Below are 25,805 nucleotides of genomic sequence, written 5' to 3'. Positions count from 1 at the left end.
AACATCATAAATGAAGGCCCTAATCTTTGTCAAAAAAATTGGGCTCAACTAGTGGCTCTTGTTGGGGACATATGCCCCCATGTGGGCATAATGATATTCCAGCTATCTCTAGATGAAGCAGACCATGCATCCAGGCTTAACTTGATGCAAAGTGAAATTGGGTGGCCCCAGGCCCCCCAAAAGTGAACCCTGATCCTTTCTTCTATCAAACACCCAATTCTGAGCATGCAACACTTTGAATCTTGTTGTATTAGCTGCATCATTCTTATGAACAATACTTATTGCTTTATCAATGCAATCTATGGTAAATGACTTTTGTTTATCTTTTGAGAAATCCTCAGGTGCATTGTGGTCTTTGTCGAAAGGAGGATCTGTAGATTCATGCATGTGAATAGTCATATTAATTTCAAAATAAGTCTTCTCTACTTGATCGTAGTCTTGTACACAATTTGCTCATTTGATTCCGCCTTATCTTCATACTTTAAATGCAAACTCTGATCATAGATTGAACTAATGTCTGTCTCACCTTTTGAATGCATATCATGAATTTCATTAACTTCAAAATTAGGTCTGCTATCTTCATCATGATGCTGATGGACTTGATTGCTTAAACAATCCTCTTCAAACAATGGATTCAAGAACACAGTGAACTCAGACATATGTTTATGAGATCTTTTGTTTGGATCATCAGGTGTTCTATCATACAAGATATCAACAAATTATATACTAAAGTCATCCTTTTGAGAATCATCATCTTCTTGATCAACAAGACTAATATCTTCATCAAGATTATCTCCTTAAACTTCCTCTTGTTCATATACCATATGCAGTTCTATTTCGTCTCCATTATTTGATTCTTGGAAATTATCATCTCTTTCATCTAATGCCCCCTAAATATGCATTGATCCATTGACTTGTTTATTCTGGTGGGTTGAGAAAATATTTAGGCCATTTTTCTCTACATGGTTATGATATTCCATGTATAATAAGGATGAGACATTCATCCTCATTTTTGCATTCACTAATATTTGGTGTCATACAAGTATCATCATGGACAAATCTTTCCTCAAACTTTCCAAAAAAATCGTCTCCATTAAAATCTGAAACATGATTTTGTTTTTGTATCATACATTTTTTTTATCCATTCAACCTTAGTGCCAATTTTTTGTAGCATTAAGTTGAGTGAGTGCACAACAGAAGGTGTTCAGAATATGTGTTCATATTGGTCCTCAACCAATAAGCCGACAACCCTACAATTCTTTGCATTGTCGGTTACTATTTGAACAGCATTCTGAGAGGCAACTTGCTTGATAGCTTGGATGAGAATGTTTGCAACGAAAGGACCATCCTTTACCTCTCCTTCACAATCCACAACTTTCAAAAATATTGCACCTCTTGTAGACACTACAATAACATTCATCAAAGATAGTTCCTTGCATCTTTCCATCTATTTGATACTATTGTCACACTTGTTTCGACCCATGAATCCTTGATGGGCAGCATAGCATTCTCTACATAGGCCACCTATTCATCCAGTAAATTGGTGCGTATCTTCTCATAACCAGGGCCCTTGAACCTTTTGGAGCCTCATGAACTGCCCTCACCATGTATTGCCAATACGGTGAGTGAACAACATTAAATGTCAATCCATTTGTATAGATGCATCTAGCTATGGCTTGATTAGCAATATCTTTAGCATTCATTTTGGAATGATGATTCCAAGGGTCCCACTGCTCTCTTACAATCTATTGTTGAGGAGGACACAAGAATGGATGGCCCTTTGTAGGTGGCTCACTAGGAGTGGTACTTGAAGATATTTGATGTTTTTCCTTTCTCTAAAGGCCCACCACTTTGCAATAGATATGAAGAATTTGTCCTTGAATGTATTTGTTTATAGTATGATTTGGAAGGAAGGTTTTAGGTAGTACTTTGCTAACTCTTGCCTTTCCGGTAAAAAATTTGATGCCTTTTTGAGGAATAAAGCACAAAAGTTCTTTCACTCTACTATAAGAGCTACTAAATTCCTCTTTGTAGTGGCCACAAATCCACACATAACCTCCTCCACCTAGCATTGGTCGAGTCATTTGCACATATTTTTAAAGTGGGGAGCATTTGTTGATTTGAAGTGGGGGTTTTCAGCAACAGAAACACTTGTAACCATTCTTTAAATCTACAAAAAAAATACACAACAAATAAAACAAAAAATTAAAAATGAATTAAGCTCATTTATGTACACAAGTTGTCAAACCGTAGTGGATACCATATATCAATAAGTTCCAAAATGAAAAAACTAGGAACAATTGAAATCTAAGATTAGCAGTTTCATCTCAGTTTGATTAAAGAAATTGGATTGGTATCAAACTGTAAGATTAAAGAAATTAGAATGGTATCAAACTGTAATTTAAATTTAATAATAAATAAGTTAATAACAATAGTCTCTACCTCCGGCAAGAGCCTACAACCTAGCGGTAAATTGTGAACCTCTTATTTGGGAGGTCTTGGGTTGGAGTCTCTTTCAACTTAACAGATAATAATAGTTAATCTCAACAATAATCATAAAATAATAAATAATCTAGGCTTCCGCCCATTACCTATAAAAAAAATTGTAGTCCCTACCTCTTTCTTGATCTCTGTTATATTAAAAGTTGCAGAAGAAAGTCCACCTCAGGAGTAATCGCTGCCTCTGTTATCTGCTGCGAATGAGTGAAGGGATTTCATAATACTAGTAACACAACTTTGAATGAGTGAATTGCGAACACAAACCATCGTTGAAATTGGGAACTGCAAACAGGCTATCAATACACAAACCACTGCATAATGATAATAATAAATATGAATACGAAGTATTGCTGCAAAGTTAGATAAAGCCAAAAACAGGCATCGTTTTAGGGTTGGGTCTGTTGGAAGATAAAAACAATTATAATAAACAAAGAAGCGCTTTTCCAAAACATTAAAAAGTCAAACTTTCTTGGTCGGTTGCCCAAATTTGCTACAAATTTGTTGTCATTCCACCCGTGTTCGTCCATCAACTCCTAAAGTCGTTCGACATTTGTCCAGGGTTCGAAAACACAAATTCCACAGGGAATTGATCAGGTAAATGGTAAATTTGAATAGAACCCGGACCAAATTTGAATGTGCAGCAAATTAAATATTGATTTTGCATGCTGAGGGGCGAATATGGTAACTTAGATGTTTAATTATAATTCCGAAAGGCATTATTATACTGCTAAATCCATGCATGAGCTTTGGCATGAGATCCTGTATAGATTTTTTTTTACCCATGATTGAAACAAAACAAGAGTGTCGGTCACTCAAATATCACATGTAAAAGTTCTATGAATTTTACTTCCCAACACCCAACAGGATGGCAAGAAACTGCTCTAACCACTGCATTGAGTCTTGCTGGCTTACCCTCAACAATGCTGAAGAACAATTTTTTTTGTTGTTTTGAAAGTTTTATATATTTTTTGTTTGTTCCAAATATATGCTTTTTTTTTTTTTTTTCAGAATATGAAATGTATAACAATGCACAGAAAGTGAAATTGCAAATCTTTTTAAATTAATTTCTTTATTAAGCAAACATAGACAATGGTAGCAAATATATACAATGCACAATTCTAAGCTCAAAATGCTTGAACCTGGTAATGCCAGTGTGCAACGCTGGTTTCCATGGATAAAGGAAATGATCATAAATTGGTCCCAGCAGAGACATGGACCTTTCAGCAAACAAAACACAGACCTGGAAGGATGTAACTCAGGTCTATATGCTCCCACAGTCACCTCTACAAACAGGTCGCAGCCCTGAAATCTGGTACGCTACTCCTTAATGGATGATCGAGCCTTTCCTCCAAGTGATTATGTGCAATATTGGAGCTAGTACTCCACATAAAAGCCTCTGTACTTCTTAGATCTCTAGCCGTCCCCTCTCTAACTCAATTGTCAGTAAAAACTAACTTTCAGCCAGTACAATTCAATCCCCAACTGTAAAAGTCAGTCACAGAACCTACGGCCATCATCCACAATTCCTCAATATGGATCGATTAAGAATTTAGACCCTTATAACAACAGCAAAATGCAAAATTTGTTGCCAGTGAGAACCAATTTAAAGTGCTGGAAAATACTGAAAGAAATTCCCAATTGTTTAAGCTGAAAACCTGTGGAAACCACTTAACGCAAATATCAAAACAATGCTCATAGAATGAATAAATCAGATCTAGAGGCTTTCTTTTATGATAATTAAGGCCAAAATCTTCTTCAATACACCAATGACTAATAGCTTCTTCCATACACTTTTCACTTAACTGCAAACTTCGCTTTTTGGTTGCATATTTGAATTTTGAAATATAATTATTCCAGGTACCTTTTAATTAATAACTTGGCATAGTGTTCCATGAATTAATTAAATAAATGGCCTCTTCCAATGATGACTCAACCCTCAACTTAAGTGAAATCATTAAGTTGAATTTTAATTTTATAGTAAGTCATTTAATGATTTAATAATAACTTGGCCGCAAATAATAATAACTCTCAAAATACATATCCTTTTAGCATATCATCTGAAACAAAAGGCACATCTATTATTTCCCCATGTGACCAAATGCACTTTCTAAAAATAGAAATGGCCCTCAATTATCAGCAGACTTTCCATAAATAGTAAGTACACGAAACTAAGCCCAAATAAGTCCAATCTAAGCCAAATGAAGACCAAACTGGAACACATTGAATTGTGAAGATAAGACTCTTCCATAATCGAGCCTCTACCTTAGAAGACCCTTTATCCACAATAATTAGCCTACAAGGATAACAATAATAGGCTAATCACTTCAACTCTGATGCTAGCAAAAATGGGGACATTACAAAGACGGATTACAAGCAATACAAATTTTCCCTTTTGACCAATCAATCTTCTACATTGTTTTCACTAATTGAAGATACAAATTGTGTACGACTTAGATCTGGTATCCAGTACTTTCGTTCACTATGTTTGATTGTCACACTGCTCTGTCTAGATTCATATACACGATGACATTGATACATGTATGGCTGCCCCACCAAAACATCACAAACATCTAGAGAAGCTACATCATAAATTACCTCTTTCTATATGAGGGAGTTGCACCTTTTCCTTTACAAGGGATACATCCTTCCATAAATCAAATGCTGCCTTGAAACCTTGCTTTATTGTTAGTTATATGCTTTATGGGATTGCTGCCAATGATATTTTTTTCTCTATTGACAATTGACCTCGCTTGTTAACTTTATTTCCATCGCCTAGGATATAGAGTATAGGTTGCAATCTGATTAATTTAATCAAGGATATGTTCTTTAATATTGCGGGGCAATGATAGAGCTTATGGTTTTCATTCAAGTTACACGATTCTTCCTAGTGAAGTTATAGGTAAACCTTTTTACCAAATCACTAGATACTATGTTTTTAAAGTGTAAATTAACTACTTGGAAGGATAACCAACTTAATTGCCCATCCATATTTCTTGATTATGCCAAGTAGATTCTCATTTATTGGCGTATATCATATAGATTCCTACCCATTAGGGCACTTTTTTCAAATTTAGGAAGTCACTTAAGAGTGCACTTTTATGAGTGAACAATTATGTTAAATTCTTTAAGGATGCATCAATTAAGTATTGCACATCAAGAATGATAACATGCTTAAGCCATTGTACATGTATCAGATTCTCTAACTTTTTATTGAGCATAAATGTTACATCGCAAATTTTGCCCTAAGTTTTAAATTGATCATAGCTGTTGGTTTAACAAATTATTTCTTTCTTGATCATGTGAAACAAGTTAGTTAATTATAGACATATCAATTTATTTCCTTCTTGATCATGTGAAACAAGTTAGTTAATTATAGACGTTGTATCAATTTATTCTTTCCTGATCATGTGAAGTGAGTTAGTTAATTATAAACGTTGTACCAACTGACAATGAGTAAGTTATTATAGACGTTGATGAAATCTATAACTGTCATTAGATGATCGACAATTGTTTGATTGGAATTAACGATTAATATATCTTTGAATTGATGTCTTGGCGAGAATACTTTGCTTGGGTGATTGTAGGAAGAAGACTAAAGAGAGGGGAAGCATTGCTAAACGGGATTATCGAAAGGGGTTGGTCGATTGGTCCAGTCATCAGGTTCGACGGGTATGACCTAAGACTACCTTGGAAAGGATACAAAGACTTGACAACTTGTTGCATTATAGGACCGCATGAGCTATTAGAAAAACAATATAATAAAAACTTAAATAATCTAAATTAAAAATATAAAATTCATACCTTTGAAGATTTATTAATGGAATTTCTTATTTAATCATTATTATACACCCTTAAAATACGAACACATTTATATAAAAATGAGGTGACACCAATAAATTGTAAGTTTATAATCTAATGATGTCACTTCACCAATACATACACATGATCATTTATAAGAATGCATAATAATAATAAAATAAAATAAAAATAAAACTCTTCAACTTCTTATTCTTTCCCTCTATTTCTTTTAAAATTCGATTTGCGAGGCATTCGAATGGCCTTCTTTATAACTGAAGGTAGCTGAAGAGCCAAGCAACCATTTTAATAGAGTCTCTTTGATCGTATTTGCCATAACTATTTTCCTCTCTACAATCCTATAACTCTTCAATTCATTTGTTTACACGTTTAAGCTAGGAAAAGAGATTCTGAGAATAATATTAGTTTCATAAGCTTGCCATCCGGTTTCCTTTCTTCTTCATGTCAACATCCATCCGCGAGATCATAGCAAGGAAAGTGCAGAATCCATTATTTCCGGCCGTGGAAGGAAGGAATGGTCCGATTACAAGTCACGTAAGATATGGTAAATCCAGCAGAAACGTATTGAATTCATTACTTCATTTTAATCTTAATGCCATGCCAGTCGGTGTCCTGTTATGATCATCTTTTCATGTTAAAGTAAATGTTGTTGCCAAATTTTATAAAGTTTGAATGGAGTATGCAAATATATTTTTAAACATAGCTTTCTAGTCGGAATTCATAGGGTCTGATATCATGCCACCTGTTGTTCACTAACCATAAGTTGTCTCAGCCATGGATATGGAAAAGATGGAATAATAATGAAAACCATGAAATAAATAACCTACTGAATTTATTCTTTTTCCTTTTTATACATCATGCAGAGATGTTAATAATATCATGAATACCGAACACCAAAGAAATCACCTGCAAGGATGCCATTAATGGTGATGAGGTGAAGATAACTTGCAAGAAACAAGATTGAAATCAAATAACTAAGTAACAAACATATATAATAGCTCATGCATGTCCTAATGATGAAACTAGTTGTCAAGTCGAGTGGTGGAGATTGGGTTTACGAACCCAACTTTGAAATCCTTGGCTAGGGTAGATATAGGCAGATGTGCCGAACATTGTTTACCGCATAGATTAAATGATTAATGCACACAGACACAGAACAAGAACAATAGCAGCAGTACTTCGTTTTTTATTCGCATATGCCAAGAGCTTACCTACATAGCATAAGATGAGATGATTTACAATGATCCCAGATGGGGTATAAATACTTCTCGCCGAACCTTTTTGAACGGGTCCGTCGACTACATGACAATTCTAATCTACCCGTCGGCTACAAAATCTTTATCGACAACATGACCCCGTCGGCTACATAGTTTCTACCGACGACATCATCCCTTCCAAAAGAAAAGTCGTCTCTGGACGACCACACAACAAAACTCAACAACTAACTACATTTATTCATAAAAACAACATAAACATAGACATCATGAACCAGAAGGCTATGTCTTGGACTGTGAAGACCAGCTGCGTCGAAGCTGATACACTTGATCTGTTCGGACCTTCAAATCAGCTTTGATCTGAGAGTTCTCTTCCACTACTTCCTTCAGCATCAATGCAACCTCTTGACACTCAACTTCTTTATGATCATGAGCCCTCTTTGTTGAGTCCTTCTCCTGAAGTGCTGTTACCAAATGTTGCTTCGTTGCTGCTAGCTGTTGTTCCGCTTGCTGCTTCCCTCGTGTACCTTCCTCGAGTTGTACTAACAGGGCTGTTCGCTCTGTCTCCCATGCAATCTACTGGGTGGCAAGTCGGTCGACCATCTTCTCCCGAGCCTTTGCCGTCTCCCGAGCTTCCTGCCTAGCCTCTGCCCGCCTTCTGTGAGCACCGACTCTGCTAGGGACTTGCTTCACTCTGTGATCTCTCCACCTCTGGCAATGACGCCAAATGTTTACCGCATAGATTAATTGATTAATGCACACAAACACAGAACAGGAACAACAACAGTACTCCATTTGTTTTTTGCATATGCCAAGAGCTTGCCTACATAGCATAAGATAAGATGAGATGATTTACAATGATCCCAGACAGGGTATAAATACTTCTCGCTGAACCTTTCCGAAGGGGTTTGTCGGCTCCATGACAATTCTAATCCACCCTTCGGCTACAAAATCTTTATCGACAACATGAGCCCGTTGGCTACATAGTTTCTACCGACGACAAACATGAGATCTTTTTGTTTGTCCAGATGGTTCAATTATTCAGGAATAACTGATGGGACACTCAAACTACTAGATTACTTAGATGGCTGGACTTAAGAACATTCCAAGTCTGATCTTGAGGTAGGGAGGGCCGTTCTATTAAGATAGGATGTGTGGGGATAAGTATGGTCTGTGGTTGGGAAGTTAAGCCTATGTCAATGCTTCTCCTCTCACCAATGCCGAGGCTTGAACAATAAGACCAAGGGAATTCTCCAACATATCTGTATGTTCTTTTGCACTTTACCTTTGGAATCATGGAAGCATAAATAGATAGTGTAGAATATATGTGAGAATATATTAGATGTTTAAAATGGTAGTTGCTACTTTATTTTTCAGTTGAACATGTTAGATTGATTTAAATGGTATCATTTATTTCCTTTACAATTGATGAATTTAAAATGTAATTTGATTGGATAGCAGTTACTCCTTTCTAGTTATAATTAGTTAAAAGAAATCATTGTCATATGAAAGGGATTAGTTGATAGTTAAATACTGTTTTAAATTGGCTAGGAAAATTTGTATGTTACATATGGTATCAGAGCGTTGGGTTTGACACTAAACCTAGGGCACCCTACCTTCTTGAAACCTAAAAGATTCTGGACTAACTACAGGATGCAAGTACGTAAAACACCACGTAAGAAGACTAGACACCCCATCTTTCTCTATCTCATTAAAAATATGACTAAATGTGACCACCTTTTGCTCTATGCCCCGAGATAATGAAACTCTAAATCAAGCAATTCAGTGGATGAAGAAAGAAAGAGTCAAGTGGACTCCTACTAGCAAAGCAGCATATAGAAACAAGCTGATTCAAAACTGGAACGCTCGGTAGAGCAATCCTCACAGTTTCATAGATCCTGGATGGTGCGGGATATGTACCAAGCTGAACCAAAATTAAGTGTTGCAAAACAAGATTAAATGTTATGTTGATGTAAACATCCTCAATAGAGGAAATTTTGCAAATTAGGTTGCTTTAAGTGAAGCAACGAAATAATAAATTATATTAAGTTATTTGATTTTGTAAAAGATCTCTACTTTTCACATAATTGACACAATTATAAATTAACAGGTGGGAGCTATAAACATAGAAATTAACAGCAATGAGAACATTGTAAATCAAGACATCATACGTGAGAACAGTCAATCTTCAAATGAATTGCTACTCTAGATCTTACAAGAAACACAACTAAAGCTAGAAACTATGGAAAAAGAATGAGTGAAATGATAGCCCAGATAGGGCAGAACCGTGAGGAAATTCAAACCTCATCACCACCTAGAGCCGATATAGAAGTCTCAGAGCATGACAAAACTCCCTCACCCAAGCAATTGGAGAAACAAAAGAAGAAAGAGATAGTGGCTGATTTATCAACAGACATTAAGAAAATAAAACCACCTAAGTTTTCCGGTTCTGAGTCCAAGGAGGAAGTAGAAGCATGGTTAACTGAGATGGAACAATATTTTGAGATTAGGAATTTCTTTGAAACCTCAAAGGCAATTTGGGGAATTTTTACCGGAGAAGCTGCAACCTGGTGGAGAAACACCAAGGTTGAACAAAACATAAGAACCACTGAGATCACCTGGGAAAAATTTGTGAACATGTTTCGGAAACGTTGGCTGCCACAAACCTTTTATGATCAGAAGCTCGTAGACTTCCAAAACTTAAAACAAGGAGACATGTCAGTACATAAGTACTGGGAGAGGTTCATTCGATTGCTAACATATGTGCCACCTTATTAGCAAGACACCAATTTGAAGGTGAGGAAATTCATCATGGGATTGAACAATAGAATAGGAGGAGCTATTGATGTTCTCGCTCCTTGAACCATGGAAGAGGCCCTAGAGAAAGCTATTCGGCAAGAACACAAGATTAGATGGATGACTCCATCCGAGACAACAAAAGGAAGACAACCTAGAATTCAGATGGTGTTGATTTCAAGCCTCAGAAAAAGCAATTTAAGGATTACAAAAACAACAAACTAGAGTTAAAGGGCAATGGGGTTAAGGATGCCAAAAGCAATTATTATATGAATAAAAACAATAGGAATAATGAAAAGAAAGGACCACCAAGAGGATGTTTTAATTGTGGAGGAGATCATTATGTAAACCAGTGTCCCAGTAAACCCAACGTTAGCCAGCCATAACGACCACCTTTACCACAACAACAAGTCTTTCAGCAAAGGATTCACGCAGCTCTTGATAATATGCAGGCAAAACAATAGATAGGCCCCATTGAAACTTCGAGTAAAATCTACAGAAACCCTGTGTCCATATTAATTTATACTGGAGCATTTGAATGTTTTATATCACCTAGATTGTTAAGTAGGTTTCCGAAAAGATCTAGTTTTATGGCAAAACCATGGATAGTCGAGTATGCGAACCAGTCAGGGGCTAAAGTAGAGCAATGCCTATCTGAAGCTGAGGTTGACTTCCCGAATTTTTCAACTGAATTGAACTTATATGTAGCATCCCTTGGGTCATACAACATTATCATAGGAATTAATTGGCTTAGTGAACATAAGACCAAAGTAGATTGTCTTGCCAAAACTATAAATTGTGTGGATGATCAAGGTAGACCAACAAGCATTTCAGGGATTAAGCATGAAATTAGATCAAAACAGATTTCTGCAATGCAACTTAAAAGATATGGGAGAAAGGGCTGTGAGATTTTTGCAATTAGGATTGAGGATACAAGGGAACCTAAAACCACCATGTATGGAGATGACTACATTTATGAAGATGGGGAAATCAGGCGAAAGTTAAAAGAGTCCTTCGAAGAAAAATACCCTTATTTCAAGAATTATCAAGATGTGTTTCGTGAAGAACTTTTTGGACTACCCCCTTCTTGAGCATTTGATTTCATCATAGACTTGTTACTAGGAGCAGAACCCATATCCCGGGCCCCATATAGAATGACAACTACAGAATTAATGGAATTACAGATCCAACTTCAGGATATGCTAGATAAGAAGTTGATCCGGCCTAGTGTCTCACCACGGGGAGCCTCAGTGCTGTTTGTGAGGAAGAAGGATGGAACCATGAGATTATGCATAGATTACATGATGTTTAATAAAGTCACCATCCAAAAATCGATACCCATTACCGAGGATAGATGATCTTTTTGATCAAATGAAGGGTGCGACAGTATTTTCAAAAATGGACTTAAGGTCAGGATACCATCAGCTTCGAATAAAGGATGAAGATATATATAAAACTGCATTTAGAACCAGATATGGACATTACAAGTTCACAGTGTTGCCATTCGGGTTAACCAATGCCCCTGCAGCTTTCCTGAATCTAATGAACAACATCTTTCAGGTTTGTTTGGACAAGTTTGTAGTAGTCTTTATAGACGACATCTTAATATATTCTAAGAACGAGGAAGAACATTAAAGGCATTTAGAAATAGTTCTGCAAAGATTAAGGGAACACAAACTATATGGGAAATTATCTAAGAGCGCTTTTTACCAAAAGGAAATTCAGTATCTAAGGCACATTATATCAGCTCAGGGTATAGCAGTAGATCCATCAAAGATAAAAGCAATCAAGGGATGAGCCATACCTGGGAATGTATTCGAAGTTAGGAGCTTTATGGGATTAGTAGGGTTCTATAGAAAGTTTGTCATAAATTTTTCAAGGATAGCCTATCCGATCACTTCACTTCAGAGGAAGGGAAAAAAATTTATCTGGACAGAGAAGTGTCAATTAGCCTTCGATTTTTTGAAAGAAAAGTTGACTACAACACCTATTCTAAGGGTACCTAATCCACAAAAGCAGTTCGTAGTTATAACCGATGCATCCAGAGAAGGATTAGGGGGTGTGTTAATGCAGGATGAACAAGTTATTGCTTATGAATCTAGGAAATTGAAAAACTATGAACATAATTATACACCCCATGATCTTGAATTAGCAACAATTGTGCATGCCTTGCAAATGTGGAGACATTACTTAATCAGAAAATCGTTTGAGTTTAGATCTGATCATCATAGTTTGCAGTATATTTTTACCCAACTGAATCTTAATGCTAGACAGAGGAGGTGGTTGGAATTCTTAGCAGATTATGAGTTCGACATAAGTTATATTAAAGGTAAGGAAAACAAGGTGACAGATACCCTAAGCCGGAGAAGACACATCTTGGCGATAACTACTGTAAACTTCAGGTTAAGGGACCAAATTTTACGACACTTGGAGTGTGATGAGTTTTATATAGAAATCAGCTTAGCTGTTATTAGAGACCCGCAAGATCCTAAGTATTCAGAGTTTAGCTTAGAAGAGGATGGATTATTAAGGTATCACCACAGAATCTATGTACCCAACAACCTTGAGCTCCGAAGACTGATTTTAGGTGAATTTCATTCAGCCCCATATTCGAGACATCCTAGAGTAACGAAAATGTTATTTGATATAAAACCTCTATACTTCTGGAAGGGAATGAAAAGGGAGATAATTGAGTTTGTCGCAGGATGTTTGGAATGCCAGAGAGTAAAAGCAGAACATCGATACCCCGCAGGCCTGTTACACCCAAATGAAGTACCCGAGTGGAAATGGCAGGTAATATCCATGGATTTCGTACAAGGTTTACCTATGACACGGAATTGACACAACACTATTTTGGTTGTGGTTGATAGATTGACAAAGGTTTCTCATTTTATACCAGTGAATTTAACTGATGGAGCACCTAAGATTGCCCATAAGTTCATTAAAGAGATTTTCAGGTTACACGGAATTTCAGAGAAAATTATTTTAGATAGGGATGCTAGGATAATTTCGAGATTCTGGCAAACATTATTTACAGCTTTGGGTACCAAGTCAAACATTAGTTCAGCTATCATCCTGAGATAGATGGTTAGACAGAACAGGTAAATCAAGTATTCGAAGATCTCCTAAGAGTATATTGTATGGACCGACAGTACCAATGGGAAACATACTTACCCTTGGTAGAATTTGCATATAATAACTCCTATTAGTCTATTAGAATGGCTCCCTTTGAGGCCTTGTATGGTTGTAAATGCGGAACCCCAGTAAGTTGGAATCGGTTGGAAGATAGAATCATTGTTGGGCCTGAAATGCTTCAAGAGATGGAGGAATAAATAATCCAGATTCGTCAAAGGTTAAAGGAAGTGAACAATAGACAGAAAAGTTATGCTGATGCCGAAAGAATACCTAGGGAATTCTCAGTAGGGGATAAGGTATTACGAAGGGTTAAACCTTAGAAGAGTACTATCAAGTTCGGCAAAAATGCTATGTTAGCCCCGAGATATGTGGGACCCTTTGAAGTTCTAGAAGTTGTGAACCCAGGAGCTTACAGGATTGCTTTACCACCGGCCCTTGCTAGGATGCATGATGTCTTCCATGTGTCATATCTTAAAAAGTATATTACCCACCATGAACATATGATTGATTGGAAATTATTGCAGGTGCGAGAACCAAGGGTGGTAGAGGTAAAACCACTCAGAATACTTGAGGTACGTAAGCTACGCTTACGAAATTGGGAAGTGATTTAGTGTAAGGTTCAGTGGGACCAATATGCTGAGGATAATGCCACCTGGGAGGATTATCATGACATTTTTCAAAGATGCCCCTATCTTTTCTCTGAAAACTAAAAACTGAATATTTTCTATTCTTCTAGTATAAACTAAGTATTGCTTGAACTTTGTTGTTATGTTCATCGAGGACGATGAAAAATCTAAGGGGGTGGGTATGTTACATCCCAAATTTTGCCCTAAGTTTTAAATTGATCATAGCTGTTGGTTTAACAAATTTTTTCTTTCTTGATCATGTGCAACAAGTTAGTTAATTATAGACGTATCAATTTATTTCCTTCTTGATCATGTGAAACAAGTTAGTTAATTATAGACGTTGTATCAATTTTTTCTTTGTTGATCATGTGAAGTGAGTTAGTTAATTATAAACATTGTACCAACTAATAACGAGTTATGTGAAATGAGTTAGTTATTATAGATGTTGATGAAATCTATAACTGTCATTAGATGATCAACAATTGTTTGATTGGAATTAACGATTAATATATCTTTGAATTGATGTTTTGGCGAGAATGCTTTGCTTGGGTGATTGCAGGAAGAAGACTGAAGAGAGGGGAAGCATTGCCAAACAGGATCATCGGAAGGGGATGGTCGATTGGTTTAGTCATTAGGTTCGATAGGTATGACCTAAAACTACCCTGGAAAAGATACAAAGACTTGACAACCTGTTGCATTATAGAACCGCATGAGCTATTATAAAAACAATATAATAAAAACTTAAATAATCTAAATTAAAAATATAAAATTCATACCTTTGAAGATTTATTAATGGAATTTCTTATTTAATCATTATTATACACCCTTAAAATACGAACACATGTATATAATAATGAGGTGACACCAATAAATTATAAGTTTATAATCCAATGATGTCACTTCACCAATATGTACACATGATTGTTTATAAGAATGCATAATAATAATAAAATAAAATAAAAATCTTCAACTTCTTATTCTTTCCCTCTTTATTTCTTTTAAAATTTGATTTGTGAGGCATTCGAATGGCCTTCTTTATAACAGAAGGTAGCCGAAGAGCCAAGCAACCATTTTAATAGAGTCTCTTTGATCATATTTGCCATAACTATTTTCCTCTCTGCAATCCCATAACTCTTCAATTCATTTGCTTATACGTTTAAGCTAGGAAAAGAGATTCTGAGAATAATATCGACTTCATAAGCTTGCCATCCGGTTTCCTTTCTTCTTAATGTCAACATCCATTTGCGAGATCATAGCAAGGGAAGTGCGGAATCCATTATTTCTGGCCATGGAAGGAAGGAACATTCCGATTACAAGTCACGTAAGATATGCTAAGTCTAGCAAAAACGTATTGAATTCATTACTTCCTTTTAATTTTAATGCCATGCCAGTCGGTGTCCTGTTATGATCAGCTTTTCATGTTAAAGTAAATGTTGTTGCCAAATTTTATAAAGTTTGAATGGAGTATACAAATATATTTTTAAACATAGCTTTCTAGTCAGAATTCATAGGATCTGATATCATGCCACCTGCTGTTCACTAACCATAAGTTGTCTCAGCCATGGATATGGAGGATGGAATAATAATGAAAACCATGAAATAAAGAACCTACCAAATTTATTCTTTTTCCTTTTTATACATCATGTAGAGATGTTAATAATATCATGAATACCAAACACCAAAGAAATCACTGGCAAGGATGCCATTAATGGTGATGAGGTGAAGATAACTTGCAAGAAATAAGATTGAAATCAGATAATTAAGTAACAAACATATATAATAGCTCATGCATGTCCTAATGATGAAACTAGTTGTCAAGTCGAGTGGTGGAGATCGGGTTTACGAACCCAACTTTGAAATCATTGGCCAGGGTAGATATAGGAAGATGTGCCGAACATGAGATCTTTTTGTTTGTCCAGATGCTTTAGTTATTCAGGAATAATTGATGGGACACTTAAACCACCAGATTACTTAGATGGCTGGACCTAAGAACATCCCAAGCTTGATCCTGAGGCAGGGAGGGCTGTTCTATTAAGTTAGGATGTGTGGAGATAAGTATGGTCCGTGGTTGGGAGGTTAAGCCTATGTCAATGCTTCTCCTCTCACCAATGCCGAGGCTTGAACAACAAGACTAAGGGAATTCTCCATCATATCTGTATGTTCTTTTGTAGTTTACCTTTGGAATCATGGAAGCATAAATAGATAGTGTAGAATATATGCGAGAATATATTAGATGTTTAAAATAGTAGTTGCTACTTTATTTTTCAGTTGAACATGTTAGATTGATTTAAATGGTATCATTTATTTCCTTTACATTCGTCGAATTTAAAATGCAATTTGATTGGATAGCAGTTACTCCTTTCTAGTTATAATTAGTTAAAGGAAATCATTGTCATATGAAAGGGATTAGTTGATAGTTAAATACTGTTTTAAATTGGTTAGGAAAATTTGTATGCTACAATAAATACACATAGGAATATGCTTTTGGAAGTGATGTTTGATATTTCTTACCATACTTAACCTTTCTCCTCTGTAGGTATACTCCTCTTCAAACAAGGATATTGTTAGAACAAGCAACTGAAAAATCTATTGATAATTGTAAGTACTATTTGGTCAATTTGTTGTTCTTCCTAATCTAGATGTCCACACAATTATTTGTGTGCTACTTTGATGAGATACGTTTATTATTAATGCCAAGTAATGAATTGGAAACTAGAAACTGATTATTTTCTGCTCATCTATTTAGTCAGTATCATAAAAACTATTTCACACTGACACCAGTTTAAAAGTTATAGAATAGATGGTAACATGGTAAAGAAAAGTGGATAGAACACAATTGCTTTCAGTTATCTATCAAAAATCCATGGACATTATGATTTTGTTATGCTCATAAATCTATCAAAAAAACTATGGATATCATATGCTCATATTTATGAGAATAGCAAAATCATAATATCCATGGTTTTTAACTTTTTTGACAGGCAGCTTTGATCAATTGTGTTCTATTCACTATAACATGTTATCATATATTCCATGCTTTTTAAACTTTCTGTTTGTTGCATTAGATACATGGTAAAGAGTGTATATTACAACTTGAACAAGGGAAGAAATTCAAATTTATTGTGAATAGGGTCACCTAAGACTTTTACTTTTTGTTTCCTGCTAGTGGCAATTTTTTTTACAGTAATAATAAAGTCCTCTTTGCTTCTTCCATTGAAATCAAGTCCTCTTTGTTTCTTGCTACACCAATTGTACTTTCACTAATTTTTTTAGTAACAAAGGGATTGTGAAGTCCCAAAATGGAATCTCAAACAAAATGGAATTTTGTTATATTGTTTTGATGAATAACCGAAAGTATCAAAGGAGTTTTTGAAAGATTTATAATTTTTTTTTTTGATTAGTAAAATAACTAAAAGAAACAACGACTGAATGCTAAAACAGTGGTATTCTTAAGAATCCCCTGTGTCACTTGTATTAGTTTAGATCTAAAATTTGATGACAATGAACTTAGCATAGGAAGCCCTGAACTGATATGTAATCAAGAAAAACCCTAATTATTATCTTAGAGCCTAACTACCTCTTGCAAGTAGAGGGCAAGGCATATCTAATCAACGAACCTGAAAAGGTGAAGGGAGTTTGGGCCTTCCTGAAAGGCAATAGAACCTATTTTTGATATCATAGTCGAGAGAGCAATGGAAAATGAAGTGCTCCCCAGTCTCAACTTCCGAAGGCTGCAAAATTGACAAATCCTTTTTTCTCTGTCTGATTGATGATCAAATTTTATTTGGGAGCCAGTGGGATCCCACTCCAAAAGAAGCAAGGGAGAATTTCAGGAAATGCGACCAATGACAAGATAAGTAAGAAGGGTGGACAATGAGCTTTTCCTTCAACTCAAGAAATTGCTCTATGTAGAAAGCCATCTTATGGCAAAGACCATAGGGGAGTTAATGCATGTGGTAAGGATGAGTTACTTGTAAATATTCGTTCTGGTACACTTGTTAAACTCTTTCTTGGAAAAAGATGGCGAGGGGCTCAATAGAGTGTTGGAAAGGGTTGAGATCCATCTGGATCCCGATCGATCCAAGAAAGGTTCAAGTCTTAGAAACCGTATGCACGATCAGAGGAAGTAGGAACAAAACTAGACTCAAAGGAGCAATTGGCAAGGTAGTAGTACTTGAGGCGCCCCTCATTAGATTCAACAGACCCTTGAAGATGTTGTCTCAATAAGATTGAAATGGCCTCAAGCCTGAAGGATTAGGTCCTAGACTTCACAAGAATAATATTGTGCAAAATGGACCTACTTTCACCTAATGATACAAGGAAGGAGGAGTTGAATCCACTCAACATAAGCCCAATTAGACTCCAGAAAAGGCCCTTAAACCACATAACTTTGGGGAACATTAGGTTTGATAAGGGTGTCCATGAGAGTCATGTCGGATATGGTGTCCTAGAAGTGATGCTAGAAACACCGTCTCTCGAAAAGAGCCAAAGACCCAAACCCCTTGTTGATGCCAGGTTGAAGGGCTAGTCGCATGCTGAAATACGAGTCGAGGAGTTGGCCCCCAAATAAGTATAAGAAGTGGCAATCTTGACCTCTTCACTCTAGAAGGAGTAAAGGTGAGAGGTCTTAAGACTATTGAAGACTATCACCTTGGTTTTCCCCAAATCAACAATCAACATCTGTAGGTCACAAAAGGAAGCAAGACAATCAAGATGCCTCTGCAATCCTTCTAGTGAAGAAACCAGAATGACATCATCAATGAAGAGCAAGATAGAAATCAAAACCCAGTGGAGAAGGCACCCATACTCTCCTAAATGCTTGTGAATAAATACTTCCAATTCATCAATGTGGATCCCAAATAGAGTAGGGGCAAATGACATCCTTGTTTAACACCAATGGTACAACTAATGAAGTGGGAGAACCCACAAGTAGTTTTAAGATGACTAAGAACCCTCTTGTAAAGTCGCATAATAATAGTCTCGAGAATCTCATAAATACCCATTGCATGAATTGACTAATTTTTTTTGTGGAAATCCACAAAACAATAGTAAACCTTGATGAGTGATAGCAAGCCTTTTTTATAATGCTCAAAGAGTCAAAATATGGAGCATGGTCTGATGGTCCTCACTAAAGAAAGCCTATCCTCAAGCACAAATGCAACACTAGTCTAATTCCTTGGAGAAGAATATGTAAAGAACAATGGCATGAAGCTTGAAGAACATGTCGCCAACCATGATGGTCCTATAGTTGTTGGGATTTAAGTTGGGGCCTTGACTTGTGGAACAAATTTATGATGCGATGTGATCAAGATGGAGGGGGTGAGTGGACAACATAATTGAAGAGGCCTAATAAATAAGCACCTAAAAAGTATAGCTAAATTTGAAGAACTCATCTTGGAACCTCTCTTTGCAACCTTGTTAGTGTTCAAGATTCTAATTGCTTTTTTGATGTTAGTGTAGGTGAAAAGTTAGTAGGAGGCGTGCTGGCTTGGGATATCATAGAGCACTAAGGTATGAGAGACCAATGAGATAAAATCAAACTTAGGGGGAATGGGAAAAGCGTGGGAAAAGAGTACACTAGAAGGCCTTGGGGGAACAAAAGAGGAAGGCACAAAGGACTCTACTACACTAGGAAATGAAGAGAGACTTCATGCAACAAAGAGGTAGTGGTGGGAAATTTTCAAAAAGGTATAGGAAGGGTGGTGCGTGGTATAAGAAGAATGGTAGAGACAATGTAGGCTTTGTAGTCCTCATCATACCAATTATTCATGGGACGTGTTCCTCAGCCGAGGGGAGGGATAAAGGAATGGTGAAATGAGGAAAGGACTATTGGGTGGTTTCCTAGATAACAATAAAAAGGCATGTATACTTGGTGGCAACACTCTCTAAAGGGAAGAAGTTGGAGTCGATAGGAAGTTGTCATCTAATAAGGTGGGTGAAAAAGGTCATGATCACCATCATAGAGAAAAACAAGCTGCAAGGAGGGACTCGTAAGGGGGCAAAGGGTGTAGATTATGGGGGATGTGGGGAAGCTGTATGGACAAAGAAGTTGAGAAGAGCATCGTCAGTGGGAGGGGGGGGGGGGGGGGGGGGGCTGATAGAGAAGTGACAAATGGAAGGGATGGATTGGGTAGAGAGAACATGGTCAACGACACTAGCACCATCATCGTGAGGTTTGCAGGTGAAGTAGGAATCTAGAAAGCATGCCTAACCATTCAAAATCACAAGACCAAGAGATTTATTGAGCTTTAGAAGGTGTTAACCATACTTAGTGAAAGGTCCTGAAGAATCCTTTAACGATCTATAAAGCCCCAATATAGTAGTGTTTATGTCATTACTGCAAAGAGTATTTGCAACCCAATTGTAAAGAGGGGTTGAGCATCTTGAGTATGAACGTTTAAGTTGCCAAGAATGAAAACATCCCTGTTAACAGAAAATTGAGAGATGCTATCATAAAGGTCGGTGAAGGGATCTCCATTGGAGCCATTGTGTATAGCATACATAGAAGAGGCTATAGGGAAATGTCAAACACCAACGAGAAGGTCCTTTAGGTGGGGGAGAAAGTCACAAAATCAAACTCAAGTTTCAATGGAAGCAATCAAAATCTAGTCTTGGAGATTACTAACAAGTCAAGTGACACTGCCAAAGCCTCAGACCCCACCAAAACTCCTTGTTTCGCGCAAAGCGAACAAAATCCCGTAATGACAAGAAGAGGATATGTAGGACTTTTGTACGTTTCAATGAGGAAAATGAGATTAGAAGAGCTCAATGCATCATTAAGTTAGCCCATTGAAGACTGGTAAAAACCATTTCCATTCCAATGAATTATTTGTAGTACTATATCCTTCCTATCTTTCTCCACTCACAGTTACCATGGGTGTCATTTAGTGACAACAATATTGGGTCTGGATTCCCAACTGGGTGGGAAGGAATCCCTGATGATTGCCTTGAGGTTCTTGATGAAAACCCACTACCCATTGCATCTTTCACTAGCCACCAACTCTTTAGAGTGTTTTAGTTCAACAACTTGTGCTTTTGTGAGGTCTTTATTGGGGAATATTTTCAGTGGCAAATGAATCAATACACGCCTAGCTTTAGGAACTTTGAGTCGATCAACAACACAATGCAAGTGGAGGAAGATGGTGGAATCCTAACCCACTTAGGTTTTGTTTTCAAGAAAGATTCTTCCCCAGCTAAAAGAGAGTGTTGATGTTATTGTAGCTATGGTCGAATTCCTTTGGGCCAATGTAGATAACATAAAGGCTGTGATAATAGAACTATTTTATTAACAATAATTATATTATATAATATTATATGAAATTGAAAATATAATTATTAGTAATATAATAATTATGTTGTATAATAATATATTTATTATTATATTATATAAAATCTAATAATATAAGTATAATATTACTTAAATATATAATTATTATATTATATTATTAAGATTATACCATAATGAGAGGTGGTGTCCCTTGGTTATGGGGCACAACTAACATTTATGTAGTAAGATTGAGTCTTCCTCCAACATGGATTTAGGAAAAAGATGCACACTCCAAAATTTTCAACAAGACCCTGTCTCCATACGACTACGGATCACTCTCCCTATTGTACGGTCTGCCTATAACCATTGCGTGACCTCAACACATTACCATTGTACACAATAAAAGGACCTATATGTGGTCCAAGTTAATATATGTACGTGTGGTTCCGATTGATTTAGTATATCTCAGACACATTTTTGTTTTAGTGTCCGTTGGTAAGTATTGACGTCGACTATCTTTGTACACCTTCGGAAAGGTTTTGCCCGACGCGTATTTTAGCATAGCTTTTAGGTAGTCATAGGTATGCATTTTTGGATTATTTCTTTGTATTGCGAATTCTCGTTGGGATTCTCTGTTATTTGCCATTTCGAAAGTGAAAGATCTTCCCTACTTGGCTTGTCCTGTTTCAATGGAGGATTCAACCCTCACCCTATTTGTTGTGTTTTGTTGGCTGCAGTTCTAGCACATCTGGAGCGTCTTCTGCAATTATATACATATATATTGTTCTGCAATTATATACATATATATTGTTATATGGAATCGTTATTTCACGGTCTGTGATTTTTGCTGGAAAATTTAATCATTCCTATTTGGTCTACATATTTAACTTCTGTATTCAATTTTCTATATAGTCGACAGTCATACTGTACAACACCCTTGGATTACATCTTCCTCATGGCAAGTCTGCCCCGGCATACCGTACGGCCTCCCACACCATCAGCATGGCCTCTCCTAGCAAACTATACAACTGACCTCATTATACTGTACAACTAGCTTTCTATACCATATGGCCAGCCAGTGATAGTTGCATTGCATGCCTTTGTTCGCCACTACCATATAGTATACGATCATCTTTGCCCCTCTTCACCTCACCTTCTATATAGTATGACCTCCTTGACCGTACAACATCTTTGGTAACCGTACACCATCTCCCCTATCTGTATCTGCTACCCAGCAGTTCTTACGGCTTCCCATTAGGTGTCTTTGCTAGTAACTAATGAAAAAAAGATTGAACGTAGGGAATAGGAATATTATAGCTAAGATAGGCCATGGAAGACTTTAGAGCTATCATCTCTCCCTGTGTGCGAAGTTGAACCTTAGTGACATGCTCATCATGATCATCCTCCTCATCCTTATAATACTCATCATCAGAGTCAGCTCCATCACTCTGGGCCTCAGGGTCCTGCACTGGGTCTCCTTGTGCTCTAGTCTCCTCCATTGCCATCTTCACTGCCACTACCTTTGCCTCTTGATCCACCTGATCGATCCACTCCAAGTCTTCATCACTGAAGATAGGATCATCAACTTCCAACTCCAATTTGCCCTCAAATAGCCAAGACAAGTTGTGTGAGATAACACTGTTGAAGGCATGTTGAATCTTGAAATTTGGCTAAGCCTGAAATTTATTGAAAACCCCCCAAATCTAGAATTTGCATTTTAACTCCTATCAAAGCTTAAACCTATCTCAAACATCTTGACACTATTTATACAAATCTAACTTAAAGTATAAGAAAGTTAAATGTTATAGTTGTATAAATCATCCTACCCCTAAGTTGGAAAACTTATTATTTTTCCTTGGCTGATGGCAGAGTCTGACCAGCATAACTCGACGAGTTAGTTGAGGCAGTTGCCTTGGCGAGTCAACCTAGACTCGGTCAAGATCTGTTGAGTTCGAGTCTAGAGTTGATTTGCCTCATTTTTACCACCTCACCTTGCTTCGGGTCTTGCCGAGTCCTTGCCAGACTCATTGAGTAACGTTGGTTGCTAAAGAAGGATGGAATCCTATGAATGTGTGTGGAGTACCGTGCGCTAAATAAAAAGACCATCAAGAGTAGGCAGGTATCCTATTTCAAGGATCGATGAGTTGTTATATGAGTTACACAATGCAGTTTATTTTTCCAAGATAGACCTTTGTTCTAGATATCACCAAATCTGCATGAGGGAATAGGATGTGGAGAAAAGAACCTTTCGCTGCTATTTTGGACATTGCAAGTTTTTGGTCATGCCATTTGGGTTGCCCAACGCTTTGGCCATATTTCAATCTGCATGGACCGCATCTTTAACAAGCAACTGCGCAAGTTCTTGTTGGTATTTTTTGATGTCATACTTATTTACAATAAGACATGGGAAGAGCACTCAAGGCATTTGGACTAAGTACTTGAGAGGATGGAGTCACAATTGTTGTTCACCAAAGGGTACAAATGTGAATTGGAATGATGAAGATATTATTTTTGGGAGATGCCAGTAGTTGAGGGGTTGAGGTACATTAGGAAAAGATTCAAGCCATTTTGGATTGGCCACCTTTGAAAACTCTCTCGCATCTGCACAGATTCTTTGGGTTGTGCAATTACTACATAAGGTTCATGAAGGGATTCTCACACTCAACACCATTGATAGATCCGACGAATAAGGGATCCTTCCAATGGAATGAACAGGCACAACCAACATTTCATGTAGTGCCTGCCCCTAAGTCGCATTTCTGTCATCCTTGCCAAACTCTTTTAGGCCAATTTATGTTTGATGATTAGTATTATTATTTTAGAGATTATCAGATGTTGTTTTACACTCATTTTATTATATGATGAGATTACTTGGTACTCTATATTTAATGCATGTATGATGATTATTCAATGTTTTCAGTTATCGATGACGATTAGTTAGATGGTTTATTATCACATGTGCCTTCTTATGGATACTTACCCCATACTGCATGTGTATGGTGTGCGTGTTTGTTTTATTTATGTATGGTGTTTTTGATGTGGTTAAGGAAGGGAGTCGTAGTCACCTGCTAGTCGGGATCTACATGATGCACCATTTCCTGCCATTGTCTGTTTAGCTTAGAATATTGTGTTTGTACATGCGTGGATTTTATGCAGGTTGCAGGTACCGGGTATCGACTTCCCTGAATTGCCAGGATGAGCGTACCCTATCGCATAGTCTCAATGGTAAGAGAGGGGAGATAAACTCTTAAGTCCAATTCCTAAACCCTTTAGCCAATTGTCCTAATTGATAATTAGGACAAGTATCTGAGTTAAGTACCCTCCGAATGCATCAAATGATGTAATTTCGGGATTATAACCTTTTTGTTTTGATTTAGTATGTGTTTTTCTATGTAGGGTTTTCGTATGTTTCTTTATGAGTCCTTGATGTGTTTTCTATTAATTAAGTCTAATTAAAAAGATTAATTAAAGATTTAATTTAATGGAGAATTAATATGATATCTTTAATATTTAATTAATTGAGAAATTAATTAAATAAAAGAATTAAATTTGGAAATTAAAGTTCAAAGATAAATTTAGAACAGGATAATATCTATTTAATTTAATAATAATATATTTGGAGTTCATTTTTAAATAAATGCTAAATATTATTGTTATTTAAATTAATTAATTATGTTATCAATTAAGTTTCTAAAATTAATTTAAAAAGTTGAAAGACATTAAATTATTAAAGGATTTTAGATCGCATAATCTAAGCATGAGTTTAAATTTGAGTAATAAATTAAAAGATTAAATTATAGAAATTAATAATGTTATTTTAATTTCACAAAGTGCACATGAGATTAAAGTAATAAATTAATTTAAAATAGAAGTCAAGTAGAATATTAAATAAAGTTATTTAATAAATCAACTTAATGTGCATAAAAGATGAATGCAAATTAAAAGAAAAGATAAGAAAGGTTATTTGGAGTTAACTTAGTTGTGCAAAGAGTCTTCTCGGGTGAACGCACAATTAGTGCCCCGATTTGAGGAGAAAATTGCTTATCACAACTTTGGGGGTTCATTTTTGGGGGGATACGAATTTGGACGGGAATTTTTGGGGAGACAACTTTTGGAAGCGAATTTCAGAAGGCTAATACCAAAGAAAGATTTTCGGAAGAAGGTTATTGAGAGGAGCGAATTCTCTTACAGTTCCTGGAGATTGCATAATAGCATCAGGATCAGGTAGGGTCTTGTGTTTTTGATTATCGATTAAATACGCAATTATCCTTTCTTGTCTTCTTCGTGTCTGGGGTTTGTAAATCTGAATTCTCTATGATGAATGTTTAAACATTACAATATTGGAATTTATCAGATGCTTGTCTATAAACTTCTGTATACAAAATTTGAATGGGAAGGGTTGAATCTAATACCGAAATTCTAAATTAGAAGTTTGGATTGACTATATTTCTA

General features: G+C 36.3%; 1 protein-coding gene across 1 annotated transcript in view; it reads left to right on the top strand.

The window, feature by feature from the left end:
* SKL2 (shikimate kinase like 2) overlaps positions 1-25,805 on the top strand; it is a 93,322-nt gene that overhangs the window by 14,206 nt on the left and 53,311 nt on the right. The window contains exon 4 of the mRNA XM_089815137.1: positions 16,623-16,684. Within this exon, the coding sequence (XP_089671263.1) occupies positions 16,623-16,684 (62 nt within the window). The remainder of the gene's footprint in view (positions 1-16,622; positions 16,685-25,805) is intronic.

Source organism: Cupressus sempervirens, chromosome 2 (genome assembly GCF_028749045.1).
Source record: "Cupressus sempervirens isolate cs-2001-9-10 chromosome 2, ASM2874904v1, whole genome shotgun sequence".
Classification (NCBI taxonomy): domain Eukaryota; kingdom Viridiplantae; phylum Streptophyta; class Pinopsida; order Cupressales; family Cupressaceae; genus Cupressus; species Cupressus sempervirens.
Note: the sequence above shows the minus strand (reverse complement) of the source record. Positions and strands in the feature narration are given on the sequence as shown.